The sequence below is a fragment of the Staurois parvus genome, unplaced genomic scaffold, assembly GCF_062004578.1.
Source record: "Staurois parvus isolate SC_StPar_1 unplaced genomic scaffold, SC_StPar_1.0 ptg000276l, whole genome shotgun sequence".
NCBI classification, from domain to species: domain Eukaryota; kingdom Metazoa; phylum Chordata; class Amphibia; order Anura; family Ranidae; genus Staurois; species Staurois parvus.
The window spans coordinates 9,453,850-9,467,161 of NW_028318072.1; the positions used below are offsets into that span (position 1 = coordinate 9,453,850).

Here is a 13,312-nt window from a genome sequence, read left to right on the forward strand (position 1 = left end):
TGTCCATGCTTAGTGTGGCACAGACAGACACACAATGCAAAGGTTAAGTGAACGTCTCTCCTTTTTATCTGCTTTCAGGTGTGATTTCTATATTGCCCACACCTGTTACTTGCCCCAGGTGAGTTTACAGGAGCATCACATGCTTGTAACATTCTTATTTATCCGCAGTTGTGAAAGGGTGCCAATACTTTTGTCCAGCCCATTTTTGGAGGTTTGTGTGACATTATGTCGAATTTGCTTTCTTTCCTCCCTTTTTTTGTTTTGTCCCAATACACACAAAGGGAATAAACATGTGTATAGCAAAACATGTGTTAATGCAATACGTTTCGTGAGAAATACATGATTTCCTGGAGAAATATCAAGGGTGCCAACAATTTCGGCCATGACTGTAACTAATCACATGTGCAGAACCATTACAGCACTCAGCACATAAACAAGATAAAGCGTACACACTGGACAAGTCAGCACCAGGGATCACAATGTTTAGTCCTGGTAAGCTGGGTTGTCTACTTCAAAAAAGGACAGCGGTAGTACGCAATTATACTTACACTTCAACACCCTATCCTCCGGTATATATAATTAAATACTTCCCTTGGATGGTAAAATGAGATTGCCATGTCCACAGAATGTGCTCAGCACTGTGACATTCTTCAGTGGGCAAAGCCTCAGACATGCAGTCCATGGAAGTAGACAGGCTGCAATGACTTGAAATCTGTGGGAGGACATTATGGTAGGTGCCCAGTTGTGGGTGAGTGCAGATATGATGCACTTATTCACTGTCTGCACACGGCATGCATTTCAGATCTCCCATTTTACCTTAGCATGGTAAAATGGGTACTGTAACAATGTAATTATTTTTCTTACCTTTCTAGACCTGCTGTGATCTGTATTGCAAATTCATCTGAAGGGCAGCAACTTGCAAGCCATGTTGCATGGAGCTTAGAGTTGGAAAACTGTCAAATTCCAATTATGAATGAACCCATAAAACTTGCATAGATTATCGAAAACACTTGAATAAAAATATAAAGCATACCTCAAGTAAACTTCAGGTAACAGTGCCATTTTAACATTTTGTTTGTGCCTGCCCAATTAGAGTGATATGATCCTTTGGTAACATTTTTATCTACCTGTACCCCATGAAAAAAAAAAAATGTATATTTTAATGCATATTTATCTGAGCAGCCATAGTTTATTCTGCAGGTTTTAAATATAAAGCTATATGGCTTTTTTTTTTTAAACTAAATTAACTATGAAGGAACAGGGTGGTACTAAAACCACCAATCAAATGCCTGCTATCATTTTCCAAAGTGCTCTATTTAAGTAATAGTTAGAATGTGATTGGTGGTTAGGGCAAGACCTCGTTTTGCCACTGCTCAGGGATTGTTAATTCTTCATTTGCTCTCTCTGCTCTAAGGAAAATCGAACATGCTCTTTTCAGAAGGGAATGCTTTTACCCTACAAAACATTTAGCAGTACAAATCGGGTATTTGTTTTGTGACAAACTGATAAAACAGTCCACTGAATTATCACAACTGCCTGACTAAACTGAAGCCTCATTGTATATACACTGGTCTGCTGGGCATCTTTTCTTTCCCCTACTGTGACCTGACGGCTCCCAGTGAAGTCGAATAGTGTGTACTGTGCCTACTGCCACACATAGTGGTTCAGTCATCAAAGTCTGGAATGTCATCGTATGAGTAACCTCTGTATCCTTTAGAAGCATAATAAGCGATGCGGAGGTGGTAGAATCCAGGCAGAAAGACCAAAATTCCAATGATCAGCACAGGTATAGCCCGTTCATTGCCCTTCAAAAAAAAATATTAAAAAAAAAAAAAAAAAGTTAAAATGCAATTGTTTTTGTCTACAAACGGCTCATCCATAGTCACCAGTACCAAACAAACAATGAGCATTTTGTATATAAAAGCCACAGTCATTGATCAATTGAGTGAAAGATGCTACCAGAAACATCTTAAAGCAGCTGGTCATAAGGCAACTGGGCTCCGGACAGCCAAAGCAGCCTCAGAACAGCCATACTCATGGCTTAATGAATTCAAGCAGATTTAAGTAACAACGCTTTAACTGATGTAGAATCTACCTCTGTCTCACAAATATACTAAACTAAAAAGCAAAGCGAGGAATACCTTTAAGCATATGTAAACCCCAACAATACACTCTTATTTGCCTCTGAAATATACCATTAAAAGTATTTTGTTATATCCAAGTGCGAAAAATTACCTGCTGATCCTGCCAAAAGTCCTGTGTACTCTGCAGTGTTATCATGCAGTATTTTAGAACTACAGAACCCCCTTACCCTTTGGTATGCATAAGACGAGAGAAGACAGAACACCTAACAATTCTTGTCCTAGGATGACAACCCCTCTTCTCCACAGATGCAGTACAGTGTTTGAGTATCATCACCCTAGGACAAGAAGTGCACCACCTGTAAGATAATCAGGTGAAAACAAAGGGGGAAAAAAATTGAGAAAAGAAATCATATTCAGCTAGCAAGGCTGGTAAAGCTGCAATATATTTCATTTTGGGGTTTATATTTACTCAGAAAACTAAAATGAAAGGTAGAGAAGAGACTATTGATGACTGCATGTCTACCTTGACAAAACACAAATATGAATGAAAAGAAGATTTAAAAAAAACCTCTTACCCCATTGCTAATGTGTCCAGTTAAAAGGAGGGACCCGATCACAATCAGCAACGTGCCTATCAAAAACAGGATAGTGGCCAAAGCAATGGCTTTGTATGGTATTTTTGGAGGGCTCTTCTTAAACTAGATAGGAATCAGAAAGCATATTTATTTAAAACATTAACATTTGTTTTCCAACTAGAGATCAGTAAAGTGCAAATTAAAGTTGGCTAAAAAAAAAAAAAAAAGTTAATATAACATTTACAGAAATATTTTAAAGGTCTCGGGGCTTATCAGAAGCACAAATATACAAGATAATGCTGTGACTGTATACAACACAAAGCTTATTTCACTGTGCAGATTGTCCTTTTTAAAAGTTATTTCATTACTTTGTTACTTACAGTTACTGTACAAATCATTGTCCATTCAGAAAAGGAAGGGGCTGGTAAATGACATATTTACCAGCCCTTTACTTTGCTCTCCATCCTGACATCCCCTGTACTCGCAGCTGCTGGCGGGCACAGGGGATGTCAGCATCATTGCGGGAAGGTAGGGGGCACACAGGGGGAAATCAGAAGCAGGCAGAACAAGGAGGGGGGGGGGGGGGGGGGGATCAGTGCGGGGGAAGAAGCAATTACAGAAGGATGCCCTGTGTCTCTTCTGGCAGCAGCTGAAAGCAGGAGGCAAGGACAGTCTTTGAGCTGCTACAGAGAACCACACAGGGCATCCTTCTTTAGTTGCCCCTCCGTCTTGCTGCAATGAATCCCCCTGCTGTCTGGGCCCCTCTGTGTGCCTGGGGCCCCTACAGGAGGACTGGTCATTCCCTCCCATCAGCGTCCCGGCCCTCCCATGTGCACTGATTAAAGTATATGTAAACGCTAACAAATTTCTCTTATTTATTCCTTTTTGACTGTTAAATTCACCATTTAAAGTGTTTTATTATATCAGTTCAAAAAACGCAAAGAAAAACTAGTTCATCCAGCCAGAAATCTTGTGAGCTTCCAAGCGGACATGACCTCAAAGTAGCAGGAGGAAAGTTCAACACTCATCTTTGGAAGTATTATTTTGATGTGTGGAATAAACTTCCAGCAGAGATAGTAAGTTACAGTAAGTGGATTCAAACATGCTTGTGGTAAGCATAGATCTATACTCAGACAAAAAAAAGCTTGATTGACCACTTATTCCAGACTGTTATCAGGTAGCATTGTTCCCTGCTATCATCCTGGACTACAAAACACCTCCCCTGTTATGGAGAAGAGAGGGAGGTGTTATATAGTCAAAATACAATATTATGCAGTCACAACACCCTAGGACATGAGGCGAGTTAATGGAAGGATTACCAGATTAAATTAAAAGGAAAGAAAAAAGTGTGAACAAATAAAACTAATAATATATGGGCAGCACAGTGGCTAAATGGTTAGCACTTCTGCCTGGCAGTACTAGGGTCGTTGGTTCGAATTCCAGCCACGGCACCACCTGCCTGGAGTTTGCATGTTCTCCCTGTGCCTGCATGGGCTTCCTCCGGGTACTCCAGTTTCCTCCTACACTTCAAAGACATGCTGGTAGGTTAATTGGATCCTGTCTAAATTGGCCCTAATATGTGTATGAATGTAAGTTAGGGACCTTAGATTGTAAACTCCTTGAGGGTTAGGGACTGATGTGAATGTAAAATTTATTATTATTATTATTATTATACAGTATTTATAAAGCGCCAATAGTTCGCTCAGCGCTGTACATTACAAAAGGGAGACAGAACATGTGACAGAACAATACCAATACAATGCAAAACATGAGGGGATCAAGGGCCCTGCTCTTTTGAGCTTACAATCTAGGAGGGAGGGGGTGGTGGCACAGGAGGAGATAGCTGTGGGGGATGGAGTGGTAGGAAGAGTGGAGGAGGTCGGCAAGTTAGCAGGGGGTGGGGTAGGCTTCCCTGAAGAGATGGGTTTTCAGGGTGCGCCTAAAGGAGAGGAGAGTAGGTGATAATCTGATGGGTTGGGGCAGGGAGTTCCAGAGGATGGGTGACACCCTGGAGAAGTCCTGGAGGCGGGCATGGGAGGAGGAGACCAGGGAACTAGAGAGAAGGAGGTCTTGTGAGGAGCGGAGTGTGCGTGCTGGGCGGTACTTGGATATTAGGTCAGTGATGTAGTTCGGGGCAGTATGGTGGACAGCTTTGTACGTCAGCGTTAGGATTTTGAATTTGATCCGTTGCGCAATCGGAAGCCAGTGGAGGGATTGGCAGAGGGGGGTGGCGGAGACAGTGCGGTTGGAAAGGTGAATGAGTCTGGCAGCCGTGTTCAGGATGGACTGAAGAGGGGATAGCCAGCGGCGAGGCAGGCCAGTGAGGAGGGAGTTGCAGTAGTCGAGTCGTGATATGATGAGGGAGTAGATGAGCTGTTTAGTGGTTTCTGGGGTTAGGAACGTGCGGATTTTGGCGATGTTGCGGAGGTGGAGTCTGCACGAGTTTGTTAAAGATTGGACTTGGGGCTGGAAGGATAGGTTGGAGTCCAGAATGACACCCAGTACTCTGGCCTGCAGGGCGGGTTTGATGGTAGCGTTGTTGGATGTGATGGAGAAATCAATGGGGGGTGGTGTCCGGGCTGGGGGGAAGACAAGAAACTCGGTTTTGGAGAGGTTCAATTTAAGGAAGTGGAGCGACATCCAGTCTGATATGTCGCTCAGTAGGTGTGTGATTCGGGCTGAGACCAAGGGGGTGAGGTGGGGGGTTGAGAGATAGATTTGTGTGTCGTCGGCATAGAGGTGGTAGTTGAAACCGTGAGAGTGTATGAGTTGGCCAAGGGAGGAGGTATAGATGGAGAAGAGAAGGGGCCCGAGGACAGAGCCTTGAGGGACCCCAACAGAGAGGGGGAGTGAGGGGGAGGTGGTAGCATTATAGGTAACGCTGAAGGAGCGTTGTGACAGGTAGGATGAGAGCCAGGAGAGAGCAGAATCTCTGAGGCCGAGGGAGTGTAGTTTTTTGAGGAGAAGGGGGTGGTCGACTGTGTCGAAGGCCGCAGAGAGGTCAAGGAGTAGGAGCACTGAATAGTGGCCATTAGCTTTGGCGGTTAGCAGGTCGTTGGAGAGTTTGAGTAAGGCAGTTTCGGTGGAGTGTAGGGGACGGAAGCCGGACTGTAGGGGATCGAGGAGGTTGTTGTCGATGAGGTGAGAGCATAGGCGGGTGTAGACTAGGCGCTCGAAAAGTTTAGATGTAAATGGGAGCAGGGAGATGGGTCTGAGGTTGTTCGGGTCATTGGGGTCCAGGGAGGGCTTTTTAAGTATGGGGGTGATGTGTGCATGTTTCAGAGGGGAGGGGAAAGTGCCTGAGGAGAGGGAGAGATTGAAGATGTGGGTGAGGGAGCGTAGGATGGAGGAGGAGGAAGGTCGTAGGAGTTGTGAGGGGATAGGGTCGAGGGGGCAGGTGGTGAGGCGGGCATCAGAGAGGATCTTGGAGACTTCCTCGATGGTAGTAAGGTCAAAGGTGTGGAGTGTTGGGGGAGCTTCAGTATGAGGAATGTAGGGTGGGGTGGAAGAGGAGGTCAGAGCAGTGGTGGGGCTGTGGGAGAGGGGTGATGAGGGGGTAGCTGAGTGAGGGTGAAGGGGGTTGGAGAGAGTTTGAGCAGTGATGAAGTCCCTGCGGGTTATGTCGAGGGGGAGGGGGGATAAGGGGGTAACTGTGTGAGAGGGGACGGGTTGAGAGGGCGTGTGAGTTGCGGCAATGTCCTTGCGAATTGTGTCAATTTTGTTTTTGAAGTGATTGGCAATCTCAAGGGCAGTGAGTGAGGTGCTGGGTGGAGGTGGGGGTGGAGAGAGTAGAGAGTTGAAGGCAGAGAAGAGTCGGCAAGGATTGGAGGAGAGGGCCTTGATGAGGGTCAAGAAGTAGGCCTGTTTGGCAGCATGGAGGGAGGAGGTGTAGGTGCGGAAGGCAGATTTGTAGCGGGTGAAGGCTTGTTGGGATTTGGTTTTGCGCCATAGTCGCTCCAGGGCACGACTGTGTCGTTTGAGGGTTTTGGTGTGATCAGTCTGCCAGGGCTGGAGCGGTCGGGGTCTGATGTTGCGTGTGGTTAAAGGCGCTAGTGAGTCAAGGGCTGTTGAGAGCGCATTGTTGTAGGCGGTCAAAGCCAAGTCGGGGCAGGACAGGGGGAGGATGTGGTCGTGGAGTTGATCAGCTGCAGAGTGGAGGGAGGCAGGGTTAAGGTTGCGGAGGTTACGGCTGGTAGTAGTGTGACATTTGGAGGGGTAGGCGTTGGAGGACGAGGAGATAGAGAAGGTGATCAGGTTGTGGTCAGAGAGAGGGAAGGGGGTGTTAGTGAGGTTGTGGGGAGCGCAGCGGTTGGAGAAGACAAGGTCCAGGATATTTCCGTCGGAGTGGGTGGTGGATTGTATGCACTGTGCAAGTGCAAAGGAGGAGGTTAGGTGGAGGAGACGGGCTGTGTCCGGGTTGTCGAGGTTGACAGGGATGTTGAAATCCCCAAGCATGATGGTGGGTAGCTCAGAGGAGAGGAAGAAGGGTAGCCAGGAGGAGAAGTCATCCAGGAAGCGTGGTATGGATCCAGGAGGCCGGTATATCACAGCAATCTTCAGGGGGTTTGGGGAGAATAGTCGGAGGCAGTGGGCCTCGAAGGAGGAGAAGGATAGGGAGGGGGGGTTTGGGAGGACTTGGAAGGTGCTCTGCGGTGACAGGAGCAGACCAACCCCACCACCTTTACGACCGTTAGGCCTGGGTGAGTGGGTCCAGGTGAGACCTCCATAGGAGAGTGCAGCAGGGGAGGTAGAATCAGTGGGCTGGATCCAGGTTTCCGTGATCGCTAGGAGGTTGAGGGAGCGGGAAACAAAGAGGTCGTGGATGGCGGTAAGCTTGTTGCACACCGAACGGGCGTTCAGGAGTGCACATGAAAACGGGGGGGAGATTTTAGGGAGCAGGGGGACAGATACTAAGTTGTGGGGGTTGCAGTAGGACGTGGAGGCGGGAGGGTGTTGAGCGGGTGAGGGAGGTGGAGGGCCAGGATTCGGGGGGGTGTCCCCCGCGGCTAGGAGGAGGAGAAGGGTGAGAAAGGTGGCATGGGAGCGGGATGTGCAGGAGCGTGAGAAACTCCTAGTGGAGGTGTTGGGGTCAGTGGGAGAGCGGAGTAATAGGAGGAGGTGGTGGGGGCCATAGAGGGGTGAGGGAAGCAGTGAGGACACGATATACAAATGTTTGGGAGGGGCAGAGGGATATAATGAATGGATTTTGGGAACGGAGGAGAGGAAAATGAGAAGGAGGAGTGGAAGAGACATTTTGGGGAGGTGAAGAGAGCAGTAGTAGTAGTATATATATGTGTAAAGCGCTGCGTAAATTGACGCTATACAAGTACCCGAAATAAATAAAATAAATAATAGCTACCACATCAATTCTGTAACGCTTTACATATATATTGTACATTCACATCAGTCCCTAACCCTCAAGGGGTATACAATCTAAGGTCCCTAACTTACATTCATACATGCACATACTAGGGCCAATTTAGACAGGATCCAATTAACCTACCAGCATGTCTTTGGAGAGTGGGAGGAAACCCATGCAGGCACAGGGAGAACATTCAAACTCCAGGCAGGTGGTGCTGTGGTTGGGATTAACCAACCAACGGCCCTAGTACTGCCAGGCGGAAGCTTTAAAAGTAAAAGCTATGATCGGGGACATTATAGAACCTCTTGGCCACAGTTTTTGTTTTTTTTTTTGGCCACAGTTTTTGTTTTTTTAGGTTTTTACCATAGCGCAGATTTACTTTATTATGCCATCTAGCAGTGTATGTGCATTTTTGCAGCTAAATTTACTGAACACTTCAAATAATATTCAGTATTATTTAGGCAACGTAAAGTCAGTCAGACCTAGCCCATTTGAATTTATATTCTACTTTAGGAAAAGTCATGAATACATATAAACTAAAGGTCTACTACAAAATTAAATTCCCCAGACATTAAATGGCCCTTCACATCGATGCAGCGTGTTTTAAAGATCTGTATTTACTTAAGAGGATAACAGTTTTTTTCATGTTATATAGGCTGCTTTATCATGTATGTACATAAAAAAGTACCCTGTTCTCTTTGTATTGCTTCCTTTGTGTTCCTGACAGTCCCTCTACTTTCCTAATAACCAACCACACTAGGCAGGAGAGCACAGTGTGGTCAGTTCTCTAGCTACGCTGGGAACTCTGTGTGCTCTCCTCCAATGATCAGACTTTTGATGACAACACCCCCCTGAACAGTCATTCACTGGGAAGGTCAGTGTGCTGCTGTTTCTCCTCCCCTAGCTCTTATGCAGCTGAGAACAAAGGGTATGTGAACACTTATAAGAAGGGGAAAAGAAATGAGTATATTTGTTTTATATCTATATACAAATGTTTTGACTTTCATTTCTCTTTAGACTGAATGGGTTGTTTAAGAAGGTGAGGGTTTACAATCAGCGTAATCGGCTTTTCAGGTGACACACATCAACACAACAGGTGCTGTGTGAATGGGCCCTCAATCAGACTAACCATAGAATGTGGTCTAAGTAAAAAGATTTAAAGACTACCCTTACAATGTACCCCCTCCTCACACTGGGTTAAATGCTCATTTATTTCAGGGGAGGAGGAATAAGGCTTAGACTACTTTCACACTGATCAGCTGCAAAAACACAGCAAAAATGCATAGGCATTTTTACCGTTTTTTCTGGGCATTTTTTTAAAGGACACGTGACTTAAAAACTGCACAAAAACGACTTCTCAGAGGTGTTTAAGGCGCTTTTCAGATGTTTTCCATTGATTTTCCATTGGCGTTTTTGGGGATTTTTTTTTTAACTCCCCAAACATTCCCCAAAGATGACAAAAACAGGAGTTTTTACATCACACCGCAAGCACAACACCTCAGTCTGAAAACATACATAGATAAACATTCACATACACAGGAAAGCAGTTTTCTTGAGCTTTTCAGGCACTTTGTTTAATGCAAAAAAACGCTTGAAAAACTCCTCAGCGTGAAAGCAGCCTTATTACTTCTCCAACTCCTCACTCTGGTAGGCTTCCTCTGTGTGCCAGGGCTTGTAAAATTTGCTTTGACTTTAGGAGCCAGCTAAAAAAGTTAGGCGCCAGTTTTTTTTTTTTTTCGTGCCGTAGGTTGCCAGTGCCCAGGGTAAGGCAACTTTTGGGCGACAAGCTTCATGAAATGCAATTTGCCACGCGCAATCATGGCAAAACCACACCACATTTTAGGTGCCATTGAAAATAGTGGCAACTGAACCTGTATTTTGTAATCACAGCCACCCTGGTTCACATTAAATCACAGATTCGCATAACAGGCTAAATGTTATGTGTTCAATGGGGAATCAAAGGGCGCAATTTTGCATTGAAGTCAAAGGGAGGCAGTGTGTGAATCCAGGTGCCAGGATGCAATTTCTAGTGACCATGGCGATATGGCGCCTGGGATTTGTCGAGCCATGCTCCTGGCTCAAGAACAAAGCAGCACAGCACCAACACCCCTGCATTGTAAATGAGGATGGCAAGGACTCGCTCAAAAGCCAGATCGAGGAGTTACTCCTCATTCCCTAGAGATAACAAGCATTTAAACTTTCAGGAGTGTGTGTGTGTGTGTGTGGGGGGGGGGGGGGGTCTGCCACTGTAAACGGAGATTATTTGTAATTCTTGAAGTTGGGCTTTAACATTAAGACAATTTAATTCATTGGCAGCCAGTTATCCTCACCTGAAGATCAATGTATCCATCATCAGTATCAGATAGCTTAGAGTACTTCACTTTGCTGTTCGGAAGAGCAGCAGCATTATTCCGTGAGGGCATCATAGCACGTGAGGATTGCTACATACAGATGAAAACCTAAATCCTAAAAAGCAAAAATAGACAACACGCCAAATGTTAATGGCTTACTCTCCTGTATACACATCTAGAATAGGTATAAGACTTTGAAATGAAACTATAGATCACTATGTTGACTGCAGGATCCTGAACCAATTCTACAGTGCAGCCCAGCCAGTTACGCAAAAGACACTGGGACTACTTACCATAAATAACTGACCTGTATGGGGACTGCAGGATCCTGTATAAACTTCACTCTCTTTGTGATAGCATTTACTAAGACTGAAACAGCTTTGTATAGCAGCCAATCAGCTCCTAGGTTTCATTTTCAAAGCTTATCTTAAAGGGGAACTAAACCCTCCTCTCCTTTTCAGCCAAAAAAGCTGCCATCTTAGACTCTGTTTGATCTTCAACTGCCATGGTGCTGCACATGTGATCAGCTATGACTCCAGCCATCTGATGGTTTGACAGTTTGGCTGAGAGTACAAACAATCGTGACAGCATTCCCAGCATGTCAGGAATGTAACTGTTTGGTTTTTATTTAGATCTGATGGGTTTAGATCTACTTAAACAAGCTGAAGCTAGAAGCTGACCGGTTACTAAGCACAGCTGCTCCAGTTTTAGTAACGTCTCCTGTATGCTTTGTATACCAAACATACCCGCCAGCATCTACCTGCCCTCGCTGTAATGGAGCAACCATAGGCATGTGATGGCTGCTTTAGATCACCATTATAATGACAACACAGGCTGCTTCTGTTCATGTTAACAAGGCATTAAGAAAGGGAATTCTGCACAGGAGCCTCCACCCCCCATAGAGATCACTTATCTCCACACATTGATAAGTGACACAGTGTCTCCTGGTAAGTGACCCCGGTGCATTCTTAGGAGATCTGCCTCCCCAACAACAAATATCACACAGCACACGGTCACTCCAGCCCCGAGACAAAGACGTAATCCGAGCCAGGCCGCTGAGCTCGGGCCACACAGGATCACTCCATGTACCTGATGGACGTGTGCATACTACATACAACAACTTCCGCGTTTGGGCTCCACTAACAGGAACTGACGAGCCTCCTCAGAACGGCAAGCGACTTACAAGCGCCGCCCCACGAGAACGACAAAACGTAAAGGAGGAAAGAGGCGGAGCTGTACTGCTGCAGTGAGAGCTGCTTCACTGTGATAGGCTGAGGGGGAGGCTGGGTATATGGGGAATATGGCGGGAAGAGCGCGTCATAGGAAGTGTGAGAGAAATGAAAACTGCCGTGTATGATCCATGTGTGTTCCTGAGTCCCGGCTAGGGTTGCCACCTCATCTCTTTAAAACCGGAACACACATGAATTACACAGGTTCTGTGGCTGGTTAAGGTGATAATTCAACTCAGTGCCTTATCTGCATTCAATTAGCACCAGAACCTGTGTAATTCATAAGTGTTCAGGTTTAACCACTCGCTTACCGGGCACTTATACCCCCTTCCTGCCCGGGGTCATTTTCAATGCTGTCGCACTTTGACAATTGCGCAGTCATGGAACATTGTACCTATATTACATTTTTATCATTTTTTTCACACAAGTAGAGCTTTCTTTTGGTTGTATTTAACCATTTGATGCCCAGCCTATGGCCAAATGGTGTCCGCAAAAGTGCATTACCTTTCCGGGAGGACGCCATATGGCGTCCTCCAGCACATGCGCAGTTCGCTCGCTTGCAGAGGTACGATCTGTCACCGGCCGTGTACCTCAGACATGGCCGATGACAGGTCTGAGTATCGGCCCCGTTGCCGGTACCATGTGACCTGCTGTGACTAATCACAGCAGGTCACATGACAGTTGTATACATTGGATGGCTTCATTCATGCCATCCATTGTATACTACTGCCTAAATGTGAAGGGTCACAGCTAATCACATGCACATGTCATGTGATTAGCTGTGGCCAAATCACAGCTAAGCACAAAAAAACCCTGAATGAATCGATGTCATTCAGGTAAATGCTTGCTTATAGCAAAGTAATTCTTTGTTATAAGCAAATTGTGTAAAAAAAAAAAAATACTGATCACTTCCCCAAAGTAGTACAATGTTACTATGGTAACATTGTACTACTTTGGACATAGTGAAATATGAAAAAAAAATCCTTAAAAAAAGAAAAAAAATTTAAAATAAAAAAAAATATGTATATATATTTTTTTTCACACTGTCACCAGTCAGTGTCCCTGATCACCGCCATGCCAGTTATATGATGACGCTGTACTGCACTGGTGACAATATGTAAAAAAAAAATAGTGAAACTAATTTTTTTTCATTTGTTCATTTTCAATTATGACAAAACAAATACAACTTCAAAAAACTCGCCATGCCTCTTATGAAATACGTCGGACTGTCTACTTTGCAAAAAAGGGGTCATTTGGGGGATATCTGTACTGTTCTGACATTCTTGGACCTCAAGAAATTAGATTGGCTGTCAGTACTTCAGGATTGATCAATATTCAGATCTATACCATAGTTTGTGAACTCTATAACTTTCCTACAAACTAATACATCCTAATTTGGGTTATTTTCACCAAAGACATGTAGTAGAATACATCTTGGCCTAAATTTATGAAGAACAATTATTTATTTGCAAACTTTTATAACAGAAACAAAGAAAAACGTGTTTTTTTTTCAAAATGTTCGGACTTTTTTGTTAATTTAGCAAAAAATAAAAACCCCAGCGGTGATTAAATACCACCAAAAGAAAGCTCTAGTTGTGTGAAGAAAATGATAAAAGTTTAGTTTGGGTACAATGTTGTATGACCGCGCAATTGTCATTCAAAGTGTGTGAGCGCTGAAATCTGAAAAATGGCCTGGGCAGGATGGTGTAAA

At 44.8% G+C, this 13,312-nt stretch overlaps 1 protein-coding gene across 1 annotated transcript; it reads right to left on the reverse strand.

Annotated features, from left to right (window-relative positions):
* Positions 1–318: 318 nt before the first annotated feature.
* TMEM230 (transmembrane protein 230) lies at positions 319–11,540 on the reverse strand. The gene is made up of 4 exons (XM_089681740.1): positions 11,462–11,540; positions 10,352–10,487; positions 2,660–2,782; positions 319–1,805 (listed from the first exon to the last, which is right to left on the reverse strand). The coding sequence occupies exons 2-4, from the start codon at positions 10,445–10,447 to the stop codon at positions 1,665–1,667; spliced, it is 360 nt and encodes a 119-aa protein (XP_089537866.1). The 5' UTR covers positions 10,448–10,487; positions 11,462–11,540; the 3' UTR covers positions 319–1,664.
* Positions 11,541–13,312: the final 1,772 nt, after the last annotated feature.